Below are 21,413 nucleotides of genomic sequence, written 5' to 3' on the forward strand. Positions count from 1 at the left end.
AATTGACAATGATGGATCTTGGTGCGTTATTCGGGGGCGGACGCTGAGGCTTTGATCTGTGCGCTCGTTGAATTTTTAGCTCCAGTGTCTCTGGTAGCTGCAGCTTCTCGCGCAACAGTGCCTCCACAAACACAGGCATGGCTTGGTCTGCTAACCCCTCCTCAACGCAATTGAAAATGCGAATATTGCAGCGACGGGATCTTTGATTACCGTCATCTACCATGAGCTGCAGCTCCCTCTCTCTCTCCAAGCTGGCACACAGTTCCTCAGTCACCGCCTCCGCCCATCTCTCGATCCCCTCCACTCGAGTTTCCACTTCTTCCACGCGCACATTGAGGCTCTGTATATCTGAGCCTATTTTGTCGAGTCTGCCGTTGATTTCTTGGCCAAGTTGGTTGATTTCTTGTCTTAGGCCCCTATCAAACCCCGCGAGTTCAGTTTTTAACCCGGCAATCGCTTTTAGGATTTCAGCGTTGGACTCCATTGTTCCACACAGAGAAGACGCCGTGCGGCTGCCGCCGTTACACTAATCAGTCTTAAAGTCGTGTTTTAAAGTTGTTCAGGCACACCTCCGTTGGTTTTTCTTGGCCCTTGGTTAACCTCCTTCTCCCATTAATTTATTCCTTCGAGTGTGTAGTAATTATCGAGTCATTTTAGGGAGGTATTGTTGAAAATCTGAGAGAGTGGTTCCACACACGTCTGACTACTCCGACGCCATCTTGGTTCCTCCCATATGGTCCTTTTTAAACCAACCAAAGGACTCTGGTGTGAACACGCCCTTAATAAATGTATTTATTATTGTAAATTAATGAAAAATCACTGAATATCCAAGGAATGCCAGTAGCCGCCGACCATACTGGCGCTTCAACCGCATAACCACCCACAATGGCCCCAAGTGCATTGTATTCAGACCAGAGTTTTTTTTTGTCTTGTGTCCAGGTAGAGCCTCCCTGCATGGGAAGGCCTCTCTGCAGATTGACCCGGTACGCTCTGAGGACCAGGGCTGGTATGAGTGCAGGGTCCTGATGTTGGAGCAGCAGTACGACACCTTCCATAACGGCAGCTGGGTGCACCTCACAGTCAACGGTGAGTCCTGATCCACCTGCTCTCTGGTCTGGGACCAGTGGACTGGTGTCACACCAAATTCTGGGCCCTGGGTACAAGGATTCACTGTGGGCCCCCCATGAATGTTCTTCATAGGGGTAGGGGTTTAACCCATTTAGACTGGGAACGCATTATTACCGATTATTTTGTGCATTAACTATTGAAAAATAGCAGATATACAAGCTCACATGCAGCGCTGCGAGCTTGTAGATCTACTATTTTTGAAAAATCGTGAACATGTGTTTAAGTCTTTCAGTATTTCAAATCCTTCTAAGTTTTTTTGAAAAAACTATGTTTCTATGTCAGTGTTGCTTAAACCATTTTCTTGTGAAATGATATGTATTTGGCCACGGACCTCCATTGCCCCAGATCCAGAAGCAAAATTTGAGTCACAAAATGTTTGCATAAAAAATACATATATTCAAAGATTTGCACACATTTTCATGACTTTTCAAAAATAGCGGATCTACAAACTTGCAGCGCGGCACTCGGTGCCGCGCTGTGAGCTTGTATATCTCCTATTTTTCAATACCTAAAGTATAAAACAGTTAAGGCCCCTCCGCCTTGGGCCCTAGTAACTCAGTCCCACTTTTCCCCCATTGTGACGCCTCTGGACACATGCACCATGTCCGTCTGTGTGTCTGTGTGGGTAGACACCAGTGCACATTAAGACCTGCATGAGGCCCATTCTACAAATGCCTTCTGGGCGGCAGTGGCTCAAGGGTAGAGTGGCCACTTGGCAACCTTAAGGTTCACAGTTCGATCCCGGGCTCCCCCAGAGTTACTGTCGAAGTGTCCTTGAGCAAGAAGACACTGAACCCCTAATTGCTCCATGTGTTAAAGACTGCCTTTTCCACTTTACCTGTTCCATTATTTCTCATGATTATGTATTTTCTGTTTATCACCATTTCCCCTTTTTTATATATATACAAGATTTTTTAACACACATACAAAAAGGTATACACGTACCAACATCAGGAGACAATGGTTCTGCTTAGAATATAGTTATATAGTCTTTTGCTGAGATTTGCGTTTAGACAAGGCAGCAACCAAGGTGTGGACGAGGCGCATATAGAGGTGACGTGTATGTTTGTGACGTTTTGTCCTCCACACCCATTTAGCTGAATAAACGCTTAGAGGAAACACCACTATCGATGTTGGTGTGAATTTGGCATTATAATTAACTATGTGTTGAAGACTTTTGTCAGATGTCTATGCCACCACACTAGACCCTCTGTCCGTGGGGAAAATACAACCAGCACATAAAAAGAAAATGTGTGACTGTCTGACTGAAGCGTATTGACTCTCTGTCCCAGCTGGACCGTAATTGGCTTTTTGTCTATTGGCAATGGTTTATGGTGTTCTTGTCTTGAAGTGATTACCAGGACAAAGATGCAATGAGTGGCCATTAGGATTTGTTTTAAGATCATTCTTATAGCTCCTTTTTTTCAAATGCCCTGAGGTAAAAAGAAAATAATTGATTGTAGCCTGTTTAAAGCATTTCCGGCAGGGATCGTCTGTGATAGGCTGTGATAGTCTGAGAGCTATCAAACTGATGATCGGGCGGAAGAAAATACGCACCTTTGCATTTCCCTTAGAGATTCCTGCACAGAAAAATCATCTGTGTTAATTTAACTCTGTAAGAATGGATGTGATGATGTGTGTCTCTCAACATCTATTCTGGGCCACCAAGCACTATGGGCTGCAATGACGCCTCTGTATTTGATTTCCTCAGGCTCCCGAATCTGTTTTCGTTTGGGATAGTTTTTTATGGTTTTGTCCGGATACTTATGGACAGATATCATTTTAAGCTCCTCCATACATCGTGCACTGGATGTAACTGAATCGCTTGGTTTACCAGGGTGTGAAGATGCAGAAAGGATGCAGGAAAGTATCTGCAGCAAATATGTCTGCCAATTGTTTAGCTTTTTTTCTTTCTGGCATTATTGCTTTCCGCTGCATTTCATACTCAGCTATTCTGTAACTGGATACCATGAGTGGATGAATATTTTTTTTCCTTGCAGACATTTGAAAATAATAGCTCGGGCCAAAAGTATAGTCAATGTCAACGAGACAACATCATAGGTTTCTAACTTCAGGTGGCTGTAATAATGTGTTGTATTGCAGTGTTGTTTTTGACGGCAAATTTTGATTTAGTTTTAGTCATGGTCTTTTGAATAAAATGTATTTTAGTTAGTCATAATTTAGTCACCTGAAAGGTCTTAGTTTTAGTCTAATTTTAGTTGACTAAATATCATAAGATGCATTTTGGCAGGCCTTGATGGCATATTAATGACTGATTTTACACTTGGTAGCTGATCTACAAGCTCACAACGCGTCACAGGGCGACGTGTTGTGAGCTTGTATATCTGCTATTTTCAGCACGCAACACCTGAGAGCAACCAAATATAAAATCTTCTCCACTAGTCCTGTTTTAGTCTAGTTTTTATTTTGTTGACGAAATTGTCAATATATTTAGTCTTAGTTTTAGTCATCATAGCTTAGTTTTTATTTAGTTTTCGTCAGTGAAAAAAACGTAGTTGACAAAAAAAAATCGTCATAGTTTTAGTCGACGAAATCAACACTGTTGTATTGCTGGAACAGGAGGTTGTGAGCAGTTCACTGTCACACTCTTTTACACCAAAGGTATTTTTGGTCTGTGTGAACTGAAGCTCATGCATATTCAGTCTGTGTGTGCGTACATTCTGTATTACAAAGGATGACGTTGTTTGTGAACAGCAATTCCAGTGTAAAAATACATACTTTCATGTATCACTTAAAAGCCTATCCTGCTGCATAATCACTGTAGAAAAATATACAATGCAGATTGATATAAATATGAGTCTACGGTACGTAATACTGTATGTTCATTAGTGTGGTATGTTTGAGCACAAGGATGTGTGTGCATCTGCATGCATCAATCCACACAATTACTTTTTGTACTATACTATGTTCTGTAGTGCTTTACATTGACATGACAGCATTTCCCTGTGTGTGTGTGTGTGTGTGTGCGTGTGTGTGTGTGTGTGTGTGTGTGTGTGTGTGTGTGTGTGTGTGTGTGTGTGTGTGTGTGTGTGTGTGTGTGCGCGCGTGTGTGTGTGTGTGTGCGTGTGTGTGTGTGTGTGTGTGTGTGTGTGTGTGTGTGTGTGTGTGTGTGTGTGTGTGTGTGTGTGTGTGTGTGTGTTTGGCTGTGACTGAATGAGTGCTCTATTTGCTAGGTTACACTCATCATGGTTCGTCTGCCAGTGAATGTCACCTGCACATAATTGGAGTTTGTGAACATCTGTGTGCATGTGTCCGTGTGCATGTGTGTGTGTGAATGTCTTCCTGTGAAGGCATACTACATCTCTGTAGCTCCCATCTCATTGGTATTCACTCTTAAATTCGACTATTCACGCCATCTTTCTCTGCCTCCCCGATCCTCTTAGACTTAGGCCGTTCTACAATGACTGAGCTGTATTGGTAATGCATGAATTCATTACATCCTTCTATTTCATAATACAAACTGTATGTAACACTCATGATTGGTGTTTGTTTCATTTGTCCAGCTTCAGAGATGCAATGTGTCCACGCAGTCAGCTAATCATACACATGTGCGAGCCCACACACAAGGGCGCTCGCGCACACAGACAATGTGTACGTGCAGTACGAGCGGGTGTTGTAAATATGGGCGGATCTGAACTTCTTGTCATGTTTGCTGAAGTGCTAAGACGAGCAAAGTAATCAGCAGCGGTTGCGTCTGTGACATCTGTGTGGGGAACCGATATCTGGACTTCACATTACTGCCGTCCTCTAAATGGTTCTCTGTGATGGAAAGCAGGTGCCATCGTCGCCTGGCCTCCGCACAGGCACTAAGGGTGGCCATTTCCTTTGGCTGGTCGTATGTGCACACAGTCCTGCTTTGAGTTCCTGTTCGCGTGGTTTTAACTTCCTGCCAAGCAGAGAGGGGATGCATGCCCACTCAGTGGCAGGTGTCAGATGGCAAGGCCTTGTGCCCAAAACGGACAGTAAGGCCACTCTCTGCAACACCCCCACCCCTTCTCCTGTCCATTCCTCCTTCTCTGCTTTTGCAGCGTCTTTTCTCCTCCTGTCGCCACCCCCTCCCCTCTCCTCTTTTCCTCTCTTTTCAACAGTATGATATTCGGCAAGCTTTTCAATGGTTGGAAGGCCAAATGAAGAAAGTTTGTGTTTCTGTTTAAGCTAGGGAAAGGACTTAAAACTTTCTCCCACTCTCTTCTTTACACCCCTCACTGCCTTTCCTCTCCATTCCATTCCCTCATGTCTCCTCTTAAGTCAGTATTAGGATGTTAATTACTGTGTGGTAAGTAGTGTTGTGTAGAGCAGTGGTCGTGTCAAGGATTCTGAAATGTATGTATTTGGACCCCTATTTATGTGCCATAAGAGAAGATTTGTCAAGACTTTTAACACACAAAAATAAAATTAACCCAAAATAAAATATTAAATGTTTAAAATATGAACCTTTGTTGTAAAAAAACAAATTTGTCCTTTAAGGCTGACTTACACGTTTTAGTACACCTGTGTCACGCAGCAAAAATAGCTGATCTACAAGCCCCACAACACGTTGCGTTGCGTTGTGAGCCAAACAATTCCCAGACACATTTTCTGCAGATGCTGTCCTGCATTATGTCTGAAAGTGTTTTAATTTGAAACCCCAGGAGGCCCATCTTAGTATCCAGGGCATCTACTAGTGGGTTGTCTGCCTCGGAGAACAGTGCATGCACATGTGAATGTAAGATTAGGCATTAAACAGTCAAAGTCTCTAAGTAGGGTGACAATTCAATGCTGAGCTTACTTTTTGTGGAACAATTCCCAAGCAGCGGTGGAAAAAGTACTCAAATCTTTTACTCAACTTAAAGTATCAATACTGCACTGCAGTGTAGAAATACTCTGTTACAAGTATAAATCCAGTAATCAAAATGACTTAAAAAAAAGTACAAAAGTATTGGCATCAAAATATAATTAAGTACCAAAATAAAATCACTCATTGTGCAGAATGTCCCATTTCACATGTTCAAAATTAATAAAAGATATTTTGATCTGCGTTGCATCGCAATGCATTGTGAGCTTGTAGATCGTCTATTTTCAAATGGCTGAAATATATATAAGGATGAAGTGGTTAGTGTATGTTTTGTGATAATAATCTAAATCTGAAAAGTCACTAGTAACTAAAGTTGTCAAATAAATGTAGTCGAGTAAAAGTACAATATTTGCCTCTGAGATGTAGTGGAGTAGAAGTAAATGTTTTAAAAGTTGGAAATACTCCAGCAAAGTAAAAATTCCTCAAAAGTGTCTTGGGTAAATGTAATTAGTTACTTTACACCAGGGATTCTCAAACCTTTTTAGGCTGTGACCCCCTAAACAAATTTGAACTGGGGACCGCCACCATGACAAGCACTTGGAATTGTAGGTATTACATTTAATGTGACTCGGTTCCACAGATAGATATTGTGAAAATAGCTGCTCTACATGCTCACAACGCCTCACACTGTGAGGTGTTGTGAGCATGTAGATCAGCTATTTTCACAATGTTCACCTCTTGCTTACTTAATATTTGACAGTTTGGCCAGTTGGGTTTTAAAACGGTCTTGAAGGTCCTTAAATTGTCACTTTATAAATGTGCAGATACCCTGTATATACACTTATACTGTGTTGGTTTATCATTGATTGAGCACAAAAAAAGACATTAAGCTAATCATCTGGGGAGTGGGAACCCCACAAAATAATTTGGGGATCCCACTTGGGGTCTCGACCCGATGTTTGAGAACCACTGCTTTACACCACTCACTGTTCCCAAGTTTCCCAGCCACGGTGTCTGTGACACATCCTTTGCGATGCACCGTACCTGTGAACCAACTCCCCTGTCACCTAACGCACTTGCTGTCAACACATGCCTTGTGCATCGATAGTGCAACATCACACAGATCACACATTGCAAGTACATGTTGTTTATAGAAGACAGAAAAAAAAAACCTGAAGGCATTACATAAGCAGATTGACGATGAACACAGCGATATACAGCGGAGAATCCGTGGTTGTCACTTAGAGGCAATAAAACAAGAGAAAATAAGTGGCCTATGCATTTTGATGCGATAGATATTGTAATAAATAAACTACGGTAGCTGTTATCATCAGTTACAGAGGATTCCACTGCACCAAGAGATAGATAAAGCAGGGCATGTGTTGTATTAGTGTCTACCTTAACTTGATTTACTGAGCTTTGAGTTCTAAGGAGGGAGTGAAGGTGTATTATTGACAGGCAGATGTCTAGAAGTGCTAATTTGTCTGTTCTTTTTATTTTATTTTTTATTCTCTGACAGGTGCTTGTGTGCAGTCTGAAATGTGGCAACGCTCCCATCGGCTAGTCATGACCCACTTGTATAGCGATGATGCCTCTCTGTCTGAGACGAAACACATTGCCACCGTTTATAGTTATAATGCCTTGAAATATTTAGAGCATCTGGCTCAGGAGACTTGCTGTCGTTTGTTAACTTTAAATAGATAGCGAGGGAAATCCATATGGGCATTAGAATACCCCAAACCCGTAATGTTGGGCTCTTTCAGAGGCTTCTTTTGAGTGTGATGGCTCTCTACTACTACTGTACGTCCGGGGTTGGGAGCAAAATGGGAGTATGAAATGAAGACTGCCACCCACACTGCCCGCCCAAGCATCTACTCAATAAAAGCCTATGGGCCTATTTAGACGATCTATGGCGCGCACAGTAAACGCAGTGTGCAAAATGCATTGGGGGTGTGTCCTCCTCAATTTTGCTAGTTAGAGAGTTATGTGGTCGTTAAGCTCGGTGCTAGGCACAAAGGGGTGGTATTAAGCCTCTGAATTAGTCATTATGGCTGTGTTTTAGGCATAACATAAATTAGACCATCCAGAGTGTCTTCTCCCGTTCCCTTTAAGATCAGTTGAGCCAAGGTATGCTTGAACCGTGGCGCAGTGTTAGTTAAATGAAGGATTGGAGGAGACGTGTGTGACCATCAAACAGCATTATTAATTAGATATCGTCGTTGTCGGGTGGAAACCTTGTATGTCCAATACCGTTCGTTTTCAGCATTTAAAAAGATGAACTAAACTAGTGAAAACAACCGATCTACAAGCACACAACGACTCGCGGTGCGAGGCGTTGTGTGCTTGTAGATCTGCTGTTTTCACTACAGTTGTGCGACAGCCTTTTCTGATGAAGCAGAGCTTTACTTCGCGAAAAAAAAACATACACATTTGAAACATGGAGATACGAGGTTTCTGCCCGACAGTGACGATATATATGGCTGAATGATTTCAGGAGACATTTTGGGTTCAAAGAATCTCACATTACTCCACGTCTCCTCATGTATGTCCAAGACACATCTGTGATGAATTTACATATTAACTTAGCACATCAACTGTCAGGTATATCATTATTTAATTCAATAGCTTCTGCCATGTTTTTTTCCCAGTGTTTTTCCTTATTCTCTACGGCTCCATGTGTATTAGGGCTGGGGCGGAACGGATTTTTGGTTATTGCGGTAATAAGTCACTGTTTACTGACGGTATGGTGGTATCTCCCCAAAGAAGTTGTTTTGAATATTACTTTTTTTTTTTAAATAGATTTAAATTTAAAAATAATAATAATAATAATCGCTTTATAATCGTGGTTATGAACTCGACACCGCGGTATGCATTACCCGACTGCGGTATTGCGGTTATTAAGTATTTTGCCCGCCTTATCACGTGTTTTTTTTTATTGTGTGCATGCATTGTGCACCTAGGTAACATCTTAATCCCAACATGCTATATCATAAGGAAATATTTTGTTACATATGTGCACTCTGAGTTACAAATGAAGGTCCTAGGTTCGGTTCCCACCGGGGGCGCTGTGGGCATGTTCTCTCCTCCGCGTCCTTAGTGCCCATAACCTAGGACTAGGTGTGGTTTGCGAAAGGGTCTTTCTGTGTGGAGTTTGCATGTTCTTCCCATGTCCACTAGGGTAGGTACTAGGTAGGTACCCTCACAAAAACATGCAGTAATCCTTGTCTCTATACTGCCTCCCCCTGGTCGCCCGGGGCGCCTGATAGAGGGAAAAGGAACTGGTTGGAATAACGTGTACCTTCCAATCTTCCACATGCTACATCCCACCGGGGAAACTCCCCCCCTACATCCCACCGGCAGGTGATAAGAAGCGGCCTGCTCACTCCTCATGCATTGAAAGAAGCATGAGCTCAGTTCGGGGCTCTCCCCAGGCTGGCAGAGGGAGAGTGTAGCGCCCAGGATTACAGCTTATGCATTGGAACTGGGTGAAAAATGTGTTACAAAATCATGGGATAAAAATGTAAAACAAATTATAAATTAATGCTGAGTACTAGGTACTCAAAGCTACATCTCAACCTAAATCACTATCACAACCTTGAGTCTTGTTATATTATAAATAATTCATATTTGTACTCGATCAGGTTCAAAGAAAAAATAACTAAACTACATACTGTACCGTTTTACAAATTAACTATTACATTAGAACATTAGAGTTGTGCAGTATTTAATACACTCACTTCTACCACTAAGACTGCAGTAGCTACACCAATGCATTTCTCTTTTATGTTTTTATGTGTATGTACTGTATATGCCTATTGTCTTTCTGTGTTTCTTATATTGTTTGTCACACTATCTGCTTTGTAGAGCAGATGTGTGTTTAATATATTTCCGGAACAAAATATCTGTGTGAATATTAATAACACTTGCCAATAATGATTAATATTTTCTTTTCTCTTACAGCCCCTCCCACTTTTACATCGACACCGCCGCAGTATGTGGAAGCAAAAGAGGGGGGCGCCAGCCTGCTCAGCTGCTCAGCCTTGGGAAACCCCAAACCAATGATCTCCTGGCTGAGGGAGGGGGAGGAGCTTGGAACCAATGCAAAATATTCGGTAAGTCACTGGTTCTCACACTTTTTCTTGTCGAGGACCCCCAAATGAATACAGACCCCCATCTGGAAATGTTGTGCCAGGGAGGGATCGCCATACAAGATTTGTGTTATTAAAATGTTTCAAAAGTGTTCACATCTTTTCATATTTGTTGAAAATAGCAGATTTCCAAGGTCACAATGCAAGGTTTGTGAATGTGCATTGCATCATATTACTATATGATAAGGTTTTTGAAAGGCTTTTGTGCTCCTGTGCATTCCTATAGAGATGGATAATGGACATGAACTGAAGGGGTCTAATCATCCCGAAGAGGGTTTATTCCTAAACAATGATGGCTACTTAATAAATAAATGAATACATTGACCCAAAAGTAACAAAACAAAGGATTTCATTGCTTACGATAATATAGTCCATTAATTTATTTGGGGTCACGGCGCGTCCAGTGCAATGTGTCGCCTCGGAAATCAACAGGAAGTGTTGATCAAATAAAATTAGAATACATTTTCGGTTACTGCATTGTCTATTTCCCTAAAATAGCTGCTATTTTCACTTAAAGAAATATAGGATATTGATTTGAAGTCATACTGTCATTTGGTGCTGAATAGGGATGAGACAATATGAACATTTCATATTACGATTATTGTGACAAAAGACATTTACGATTCATCCTGTGGTGGAACATTTGCCAATAAATAGCAGATCTACAAGCTCACACGTGTGAGCTTGTAGATCGGCTATTTTTTGGCAAAGACATTTGATAGAGTGAAAAAAAGACTGTATCAAGTACGTATATTATAACTGTACCTTTTACCAATTAAAGAGGGTTTAAGTGGTACCGGATATGCAGCTCGGCAAATAAAAGGTGAATTGATCCCAGTGCATGACGGAGGACGATATCACGATAAATTAAATCTTCATGATACGATTATCGTGAGTGTTTTTTATTACGATAAACGATAATATTGCTTATCGTCCCATTCCATTCCTAGTGCTGAATGGGTCATGTAGTGTCCAGGAAGGGACTGTAGTGTGCAGGAGTATCCCCCCCAACTCACCCTCTCTTCTTTCTAGTCTTATTATCTCTCTCCGCCACAGCTTCTGCAAAAGGTCATAACGAGAAGCCCTGGGTTTTAACACACTTGCGTTAGTAAACGATGGGGTGATATCCTAATGCATTATTAATTCCCTCCTACTGCATCAATATTCCATTACTCCTAATATGGATGTTACACAAAAAAATGAATATCAGTAGTGAGAGCCAAGTGCCTCACTTCACTAGCTTCACTGGTATGTATGCGATGAAACACATAGAGCTTCTAGGGCTGTCACGATTGTGACATTTTACATGACGATTAATTGTCACTCAAATAATTGCGATTAACGATTTAATTGTGTATTTGTCGTTGACAATTACATTTCTGTTTGGCTTTTAGGCTTTGAAGTTGCACATGGTAATCATGACACATAACTTCAAATATACAAAGAAATTACTGACGAATTTGACAACTTTATACTTAAAAAACAACATTTATAGTGGAAACAGCCGATCTACAAGCTCACAACGCGTCGCGATGCGACGCGTTGTAAGCTTGTAGATCTGATAATTTTTCAACATGGAAACGATTATGACGATTATGAAAAATAATCACGATTATGTCAAATAATTGCGATTAGACGATTATGTAATAATTGTGACAGCCCTAAGAGCTTCTACCAGCCAGTTAATCTACCTCATTCATAAAATTGTCGTGCCTGACATTGACAGTACAGTAGCTGTTGAAGCAGGTCACCAATCTGCATGCAGAGAATCACAGCCCAAAAACAAACGAAAGCTTCTCTTTGTGGCGAGGAGATGTCGATGGTGGTGATCCTGGATAAAGGCATGTTTGCTCTGTGTCTCTCTTCCATGGAGATGTCATGGAGAAAGGGGGGAATGTGACAGACAGTAGAGAGGTGGAGAAATCCTTATCATCACCTCAGCAACCCCTTTTATTTCAGAACCTAATCCAAGTTTCTCAGTGTGGCAGCCTGTGCATATAGCAGACCTTGAGATTCTCTCTTCATTTAATGCCTCCCCTTCATCTGCTGTCTATCTCGTCCCTCCGTTCTTCCCTTTCTCCCAATCTACTGCCTTCCATCCTCTTCTTCTCCTCTGTTCATTTTCTGCATCCTCCTCTCCTCTTCATCCTCCTCTTCTCTTTATTGTTAGTCTTTCCTCGCTCATCTTACATTATGATTTATTATACTCGCGATAATTACCCTGCATCAGATTCACTTAACGTTAAATTGTCTCGGAGGTCTGCTACAACGTAACTATTCTGTCACATGCATAGCATAAATGGTAAATGGCGCATTTATATAGTGCCTTTATCCAAGGCGCTTTACAGAGATTGTGCATTACATTCACTGATGGTGGAGAAAACCGTGAAAGGCACCAACCCTCAGCTCACCGGGAGCAATTAGGGGTTCAGTGTCTTGCTCAAGGAAACTACGACAACAACTCTGGGGGAGCCCGGGATCAAACTGGGAACCTTCCAGTTGCCAAGCGGCCACTCTACCCCTGAGCCACTGCCACCCCATAAGATTGTAGCTATGCACAAAGTGCTAATCGTGTCATTGTTTGGCTAGGGAGTGATACCGGATACCAGCAGACTGACTTGAGGAATATCTTATTTGGGTGTGTCTTGTAGTATTAGCTACTAAGCTCTCTAAGCAAAAAAACTTTTGAAAGACAGATTAATTCACCATAGTTGTGCACTGGCGATTTTGCTATTATGCCATACTCTGGGTGTGTGGGGGGGGATGACCGCTGTGTGAATAGGTCAATAGGAGTAATCCCAGAGGTGTAGCAGTCACTTGAATGGACACAGGGGCGTCACAAGGGGGGGGGACTGAGTTACTAGGGCCCAAGGTGGAGGGGCCTGGAATTATTTTATACTTTAGCTATTGAAAAATAGCAGATATACAAGCTCGCAGCGCAGCACTGAGTGCCGCGCTGCGAGCTTATAGATCTGCTATTTTTGTGCAAATCTTTGAATATATGTATTTTTAAGCGAACATTTGTATCTAAAATGTTGCTTCTGGGTGGTCCCTAGAACTAAATATTTTGAGATGGGGGTCCGTGGCCGAATACATATAATTTTGGGGGTCCTTCACATGAAAAAGTTTGAGCACCACTGACATAAAAACATAGTTTTTTCAAAAAACCTTAGAAGGATTTGAAATATTCAAAGACAATTTCTTTTTTCAAAAATAGCAGATCTACATGCCACGCTGTGAGCTTGTAGATCTGCTATTTTTTAATAGTTAAAGCACAAAATAATTGTGTAGGGGCCCGTAGTGAATCCTTGTACCCAGGGCCCAGAATTTGGTGCGACACCCCTGAATGGACTGTCCACAGCTCAGTGAGACTTGAATGGACGGAACTGTACAACCTACTGCATAATTTATGAGGGTATTTCTATTAGGTTTGGTTAGTGTGTGTTTCTCCTGATTTATTTGGTTCTTGTCAGCGCCTCTGTACAGGTCCACTCGGTGACAAAGAGTTACAGTAAACGTTTACAAGGTTACCATGTGAACAGATTAGATCCACATCAGAACCAAAGTTAATTAAAAAGAAAGACCAAACATATATAAACATTGATGACTTCAGTGTCTGTTGTATTTGAACTTAAACAGACACCTACAGTACTTTTGATGACCTTAAAAATCATCGTAATGATACATGTTTTTGGTCAAAATCTATACAGTAGGAGCAAATAGTGTGTTTAGAAGAAAATGCAAAATCGACGAAAAGTGAGTATGGCGGAAATGGGCATCGCAAATATGGGGAGTTCAAGGGGGTTTACCGTCATTCCATGTATATGAGGAACCAAATTAGTTACTCAGGTCCTTGTCATGGCACGTAAAATAAATACAATACATTAATTAAAACTCTAAACATAATTACTGATTGTAGTGCAAAAAAAGAGATTGCACATGCCTATTAGCGACAAAACAGTTTATAGTTGCATCGTGATCGAAGGAATCTAGGGAAACATTTATTTTTATGGTTCAAGAGTTATAGGTCAAAATATAATGCAGTGCGGTCTGGTATAGTGCCACCATGATGCTGGTTTGAAACATTTGGGGTGGAGTCGTATCTTCCATGGCCTACTGGGAGTGTCTGACACGGTTCGAACAGCACATACATATCGTCACTGTTGGGCAGAAACCTTGTATCTCCAAGTTTCAAATTTGTACGTTCTTTCTCAAAGTAAGCCCCGCTTCATCATACAAGGCCGTCGCACAAAAATAGTGAAAACAGCAGATCTACAAGCACACAACGCCTCGTGGTGCGAGGCGTTGTGTGCTTGTAGATCGGCTGTTTTCACTAGTTTAAATCATTTTTTTAAATGATAAATGCAAAACAAACGGTTTTGGACATACAAGGTTTTAACACGACAACGACGATATACATCTCCGCTTTCCGGCCTGGCGGAGGAAAATCTGTGTACGTACGTACTTCTTCGGCCTACTGGCATTGGGCACAAGAAACTTGCCGCAAATCGGTCCAGCAGTTTATGAGATTAGCTACAGACAGATCATGCACATTTTTGATGCCCACCGTCTGTGTGTCTTGTTGCGTGTCACCGCAGGTGCATGACGGCAGTCTCACCATCCTCAGCATCAATAGAGATGACAGAGGAGCATACACATGCCGAGCCTACAGTGACCAGGGGGAGGTTCTCCATACCACTCGCCTGTTGGTTCAAGGTAAGGAAAATGTCATTCTGCATTGTCAAATCCTCCAACTCCAAGAGTGTGCACTCTATGGGCACTATTTTGAGGATCTATAGCGCAATTGCATCAGGGGGTGTCCGCTTCAATTTCGCTTGTTAGATGGTGTGTTATTTGGGTGCAAATCTCACCGCCAGGCGCAAAGGCGTGGTGTTTAGCCTCTGAATTAATCATGGTGTGTTTTGCGCCTTCTAGCAGTATTAATAATGTGAAACATATCTGTGATAACTTGACATATCAACTTGATAATCACTCGCTCATTCTCAGTTAAACCACCAAATACAATAAAAGCATGAGACAATGGGGTGCATTAGGGCCTGTGCGTCCAATGCGTTCTTGTGCGGGAGCTCTAAGCTCTCTTTACCGTTTGGCAAAATGTTTGTCCATGGAGCTCGTCTGGATTCCCCAAACTATGTATCTCTACTACAGTATAGGCCTACCGTAACTATGTCTACTAATAGAGGACATTTTCATATGAGACGTCATACAGCAACTACTACTACTGCTACTGGTTAAGTGGGCCTTTTTCACCATTCAACTCCCTGAGCTGGAGAATGTAGAATCGCTTGAAGGTCTGTATTCAGTCAATGGCCATTTCTTAGGTTCTGTGTGTGTGTGTGCGTGTGTGTGTGTGTGTGTGTGTGTGTGTGTGTGTGTGTGTGTGTGTGCGTGCGTGCTTGCGTGCAAGACAGTCTGTGGAAACATCCCAGTCTGTCTCCGGTCCATTAACTAGGCTTTCTGCTAGACACAGATCAGTTAGATGGCTGTGATACCAGCCTTCACTTTGTGCCTCTTTCTGGCCTTTCCATTTACAGTACAGCAACACGCGCGCACACACACACACACACACACACACACACACACACACACACACACACACACACACACACACACACACACACACACACACACACACACGCACACACACACAGTCAACGGGGCACTGATCCAAGCCCCCAGGGCCGGTAGGGCTCTTTGAAGCAAAAGTTGACCACGTTGGCCACCTCTGGTACTGCTTTGTTTGACCAAACCAGTTCATGGCTTGCCTGACCAATGGGCTCAACTCATGAGGTAGTTGGTGATGTTGGCAGTGGTGGAAAAGGTACTACATTTTTTGACTTAAGTAAAAGTATCAATACTGCATTGTGGAAATACTCTGTTACAAGTAAAAGTCCGGAATTCAAAATGTACTTGACTAAAAGTATGAAAGCGTTTGGTACTTTAAGTAAATGTACTTAAAGTACCAAAAGTAAAATTACAAAGTGTTTGAAAATAGTAGATCTGTGTTGCCATCAAAATGTATTTAAAGTACCAAAAGTAAAAGTACAAAATGTGATGCGATGCGACATGTTGTGAGCTTGTAGATCAGCTATTTTTCAAATAGCCAAGGTTTAAAATAGGGCTAAAGGGGTTAATGTATGTTTTATAATAATATGATTTATATCTGCATGGTAACTAGTAACTAAAGTTTTCCAATACATGTAATGGAGTAAAAGTAAAATATTTGAATCCAAGAAATAAAAGTAAAAGTATTGGAACTTGGAAATACTCAAGTACAACAAATATACCTCAAAATTATAATAAGTACAGTACTTAAGTAAATGTACTTAGCTAATTAACCACTGGATGTTGGCCGCATTAAGGACACTAAAGCGCATGCATTATAACCTCAGTGACGTGACAAATACCCGGAAGGAGCTTGTCCCCAGGGGACGGGAGTATGCGCTGGGTGAGCAACTTTCGTTGAACTGAGTAGGCCGGGATTTTCTATGCCCTCTCCAGTTGTTTAGCTCAATGCTCTGACCGGGCTGAAAATATGCCCAAATTTGGAATCGTACATCATAGATACCGGTATGTTATGGAGGGGTGGCTGTCTTGGAGTCAGAAGGTTCTCCTTAGCTCCTCCTGGCTGTTTGTCAAAGTGTCCTTGAGCAAGGCTGCTTCCAATGAGCAGGCTGCTGCTGCCTTGCATGGTTTCCTTCCCACTCGGTGAGTGAATGTAAGAGTGAATGTCAATGTGAAATACATTGTAAAGCGCTTTGGAAAAAGGTTCTACTTATGTAAAAGCTGTCCATTTTATCATTTATAGACGACTGACGTCATATAACTGAAGTCACAGACTGACCTCATGAAGTGCAAAATCAACATTGGAGCCTCACTGTTCCCATGTGGATCCCGAGATCCACATGCTTGTATTTTTGAGTGGTGCTAAGTAGTAGTAGTAGCTAAGCTCCAACAGCTGGCTTTGTCCGGGAAGTGAAGTGTGGCCTAAATCTGGCCTACATTTTGGCACAAAGTGTTCAAAGTTTGTTGTACGCCCAGGGTCACATTGGCCAAGCTTCGCGGGACGCTTAAGGAAATTAACTCATAAATAGCACCGCTCACTTTACCCTAGGTGTGATTCTTTATTGTTGAGTGAGTCAACCACACTGGATAATCAGTAGTAATAAGTCCCATCTAATGTACAGTATAAGGCTCTGCGCGCCATGAAGGAAACAACATGGTGCCTTGAATCTGGGGCCACTCATAAAAGACGGCTTACCTTTAATGGCGTCTGCTGTTTTGTTTAGGTTCTGAAGCAGTACACACAGTACCTCAGGGAGCAAAGGATAAACCCATTTAGTGAGGGAAAGTTAGCCGAATGGTAGACCAATCTGGGAACTGAATGCTTTCCAATAGCTTTCTTCACAAATGTGTAGAAAGCCAATTAGGCCATAAAATAGGCCTAATTGGCTAAGGCTTAGGCAATCATGTCATTCGAGTTCACCTATGTCCTGTTTGTCCCTATGTTTTAAACCCTGTGTTTGAGTGTTCCTTGTCAGATTTCATCATGTTATCCTGTGCGTTATGATGTGTGTTTACACACCTGATCTTGAATAGTTTTCATGAATACAAACCCTTCCCCACCAAACCATTTTTGTATTGCCAATATTATGTCTTATGGACACACAAAAGTAGGTGTGGACTATTTTTAGGCCAAGGAGTTTAACTGAACACTAATGGTTGCAATGGATTCAGCAGCCCAACAATACCCTGATTACACACCTCATACGCTCATATTGGCCATTTCATATTTTAATCCCAGGCCCTCGGGATACCCCCAACTGATTGTCTCCCACAAAGTTTGTCAAGGGAGTTGGGTTTGACAAAATTCAGAGGGGGTAGTAGACACCTTTATGAACACATTTGTGAAGAAAGCTATTGGAAAGCATTTAGTTCCCAGATTGGTCCAAGACTCGGCTAACTTTCCCTCACTAATTGCTCCTGTGAAGCACACGTCAGCTCCTCCACTGACTAACATTAAGATTACAGTAGCCAGCCGCTTGCTGTCTTGCACATCAGGCTGTGGAAATGCGTTGTATACTGTAAATATGCATACTTTGTACTCTGTCTGCCAAAGCCCATGATCTGTTCCTTTAGTGGAAGTACACCAAGGTCTGTATTTAGTGTAATAGGTTTATTTGATTTTCTGATCAGGGTTAAAAACCACACGATAATGTGTCGCCACATGTTCATGACACTGAAATGTTTATGTCTGTCCTTTTAGGGCCTCCATACATTGTGTCACCACCGGAAAACATCACTGTAAACATATCCCAGAATGCACTCTTCACCTGTCAAGCAGAGGCATATCCTGGAAACCTCACCTACACCTGGTATTGGGAAGAGGATAACGTCTACTTCAAGAAGTAAAGTTATGATCGAGTTCACTTACTGTACTGTCATCTAACTGCCTGCTCTGTCTGCTCTGTGTGACCTGAGAGTCTAATTAAAACCCATTTAGAACGGGTACACATTATTGTGTATCATTATTTTATGCTTTAACTATTGAAAAATAGCAGATATACAAGCTCACAGCGCGGCACCGAGTGCCGCGATGCGAGCTTGTAGATCTGCTATTTTTGAAAAAACGTGAAAATTTGAATTTTGACCCGATTCTATAAGTGTCTTTTGAATCCTTCTAAGATTTTTGGCCAGCCATCGTCAAAGAAAAGGTCCTTTTCACTTAAATGGAGCTCAGTTAGTCTGTTCTTGAGAGACTACTATGTCAGTGGTTCTCAAACTTTTTCATGTGAAGGACCCCCAAAATGATATGTATTTGACCACAGACCCCCATCTCAAAATATTTAGTTCCAGGGACCCCCCAGAAGCAAAATTTGAGTTACAAACGTTCGCTTTGAAAATACATATATTCAAAGATTTGCACACATTTTCACGACTGTTTCAAAAATAGCAGATCTACAAGCTTGCAGCGCGGCACTCGTGCCACGCTGTGAGCTTGTATATCTGCTATTTTTCACTGGTTAAAGCATTCAATAATTCTAGGCCTAAATGGGTATATACCACATTTTGATTTCTTATCTGTCCCCTTTTAGTGTTTTTAACCCTGTTGTGTTGTGTTTTTGTTTTTACTTATTTTGATTGATTAAGTTTTCAATCAATCAATCAATCAATCAATCAATCAATCAGTTTGCAAAACAAAAAGCACAGGAAAGTGCAGTTCAACACAAGGTCTGCTTAGAGGATTTTAAACCCAAGAAAGCCTATGGCTTGTTTCCATTGGGGTCCTTTTTACTCAATTAATTGATGCTATGGGACACCCGAATCTTCCTCTTGGATTTATACAATCTATCTAATTGTCTCAGGTGAAACCTTCATGTTCCCCAACTCAAAGCCTCAGCTTCATCACTGCCCATTGAGCTCTCTAGACTAGAGCGTTTATACCCCAACCGTTGTGTTGCGAGTGACACCGTGTGTTTGAGCCTCGTCCTGTGGTGAATTAGTGTGGCCGTGACTTGGCAGGTGGCTGTGTGTGTGTGTGTGTGTGTGTGTGCGTGCGTGCGTGCATGTGCGTGTGCATGTCTGTGGATGCGCGCCCTGTCCTGGTGTGGCCCCAGAGGATGTAAGAGTGACCCTAGCAGGAGTCTGTCTGGACCGTGCCAGGTGCATTAGCATGCTCTGATGACACTATCACGTGACTTTGTGCTCGTGTCATGCTACAGTGGGCATGCAGTGATGATCTGGTGTGTAGCCAGGAAGCCTTTAGAGACTGAGGAGTTTACCGTATATCACACAAGTGACAGACACAAACTACAATTGCAAGGGAGAATTAAGTGGAGGGAGCACTGACTGACGGGCAAAGCAAGTCTTAACAGGGATGTCTGTGGAAACACCTTAGATCTGTGGTTCCCAAACTCTTTAGCTCGTGACCCAAAAGCAAAATTAGACAACTAGTGAAAACAGCAGATCTACAAGCTTACAACGCATCGCTTTGCACTGTGAGCTTGTAGATCGGCTATTTTCACTACTTCTTAAACATTTGTTTTCTAATTTATTGAATTTCTTAGATTTTTCTTTGATTTACTCATGAAATAATAATCTTTGAATTTGTTTATTTTTTAGAATGTTTTTTTGAAAATGTTTTGAAATAATAATAATTAAAAAAACAAAATGGAAACATCTCTTCATATCACACAAAACATGTCACTGAAGCCCCAATGGATTGATTATCTCTGTTTGACACAAAAGAACAGGAAATGTCCCTTCTATGCCTTTCTCTTCAATGGGAGAGACATTGTTAATTCATCTAATTTCATACAGTCCTTTTTTGGCTCGATGTATTGAAAAAATAAGAAATTGCACAAGAAAATTACATGATATGTGATACAATGTTAAATAGTTGGAAATTCTAACATTACATTTTTTTGCAATATGGTGTATTACTTTATGTCATTTCATAGTCATGATGCGCAGTGCACTGGATTTGTTCGCCATTCAAAATGCAATTATAATATCTGCTTGTCCATTAGAGTGTTTCATTTGAAAGGGTAGCAAGGGAGAAAACAAGAGGGCTGTAACAACTGGTGATTATGGCAATTAGCCGATTTATCTTTCAGAGCCCTCTTAGCACCGGCTGCTGTCTGACTCTGTGCTGCTCTCTCATGGCACCTCGTTGTAATTGCATTCATGGCATCTGGTGTGTTTCAGTGACACATTGTGACAAATGTCTGCATCCTCTTCGCAGTGATCTGAAGCTCCGAGTGAGAATCCTTATCGACGGCACCCTCATCATCTTCCGGGTCAAGCCAGAGGATGCTGGGAAATACACCTGCAGTCCAAGTAATAGCCTGGGAATCTCGCCCTCATCGTCGGCACACCTGACTGTTCAGTGTGAGTGTTGCCGTGGCAACGCAGTATAGGGGGAGGGGTGGGGAGACTGTACAGTGAGCTGTGCGAGGAGGGAACAGCAGCAGTATGGAGGCTGCTAGACTGCTAGATTATCAGCACCCAGTGTCTTACCATAGAAATGCAGTACAGTAACCGGCTTCCTCAATTTCAAGGTCATCTGTTGTGGAGAAGGAAACCATTTCTCCACGCATCATTTTGACCGAATGTATCACCCAGTCTGCCATATTCATGTTTTGTAAGGATCTGATGATACAAGTTTGATCTTTTCTGATGCTAGCATTGTCCTCGGAAGGAGAGTTGAGGGCAGGCTTGTCCTAGCTCATAGCAGACAGTGCCAGTCTGCGCCCCTGAATAAGACTCCCTAAATGTGCCCTTAGTGAACTGAAATGTGACCTTTCTGTTCATCAGTAGAG

The 21,413-nt window shown here is 41.9% G+C and overlaps 1 protein-coding gene across 1 annotated transcript in view; it reads left to right on the top strand.

The window, feature by feature from the left end:
* Positions 1-21,413, top strand: part of igsf9ba (immunoglobulin superfamily, member 9Ba) — a gene marked incomplete at both ends in the record, with an annotated part of 90,574 nt that overhangs the window by 44,346 nt on the left and 24,815 nt on the right. Inside the window, 5 exons of the mRNA XM_080732254.1 lie at positions 944-1,086; positions 9,884-10,035; positions 14,670-14,787; positions 18,359-18,500; positions 20,837-20,982. Coding sequence (XP_080588380.1) covers positions 944-1,086; positions 9,884-10,035; positions 14,670-14,787; positions 18,359-18,500; positions 20,837-20,982 — 701 coding nt within the window. The remainder of the gene's footprint in view (positions 1-943; positions 1,087-9,883; positions 10,036-14,669; positions 14,788-18,358; positions 18,501-20,836; positions 20,983-21,413) is intronic.

This window comes from Nannobrachium achirus, assembly GCF_963921795.1.
Source record: "Nannobrachium achirus genome assembly, chromosome: 8".
Lineage (NCBI taxonomy): Eukaryota > Metazoa > Chordata > Actinopteri > Myctophiformes > Myctophidae > Nannobrachium > Nannobrachium achirus.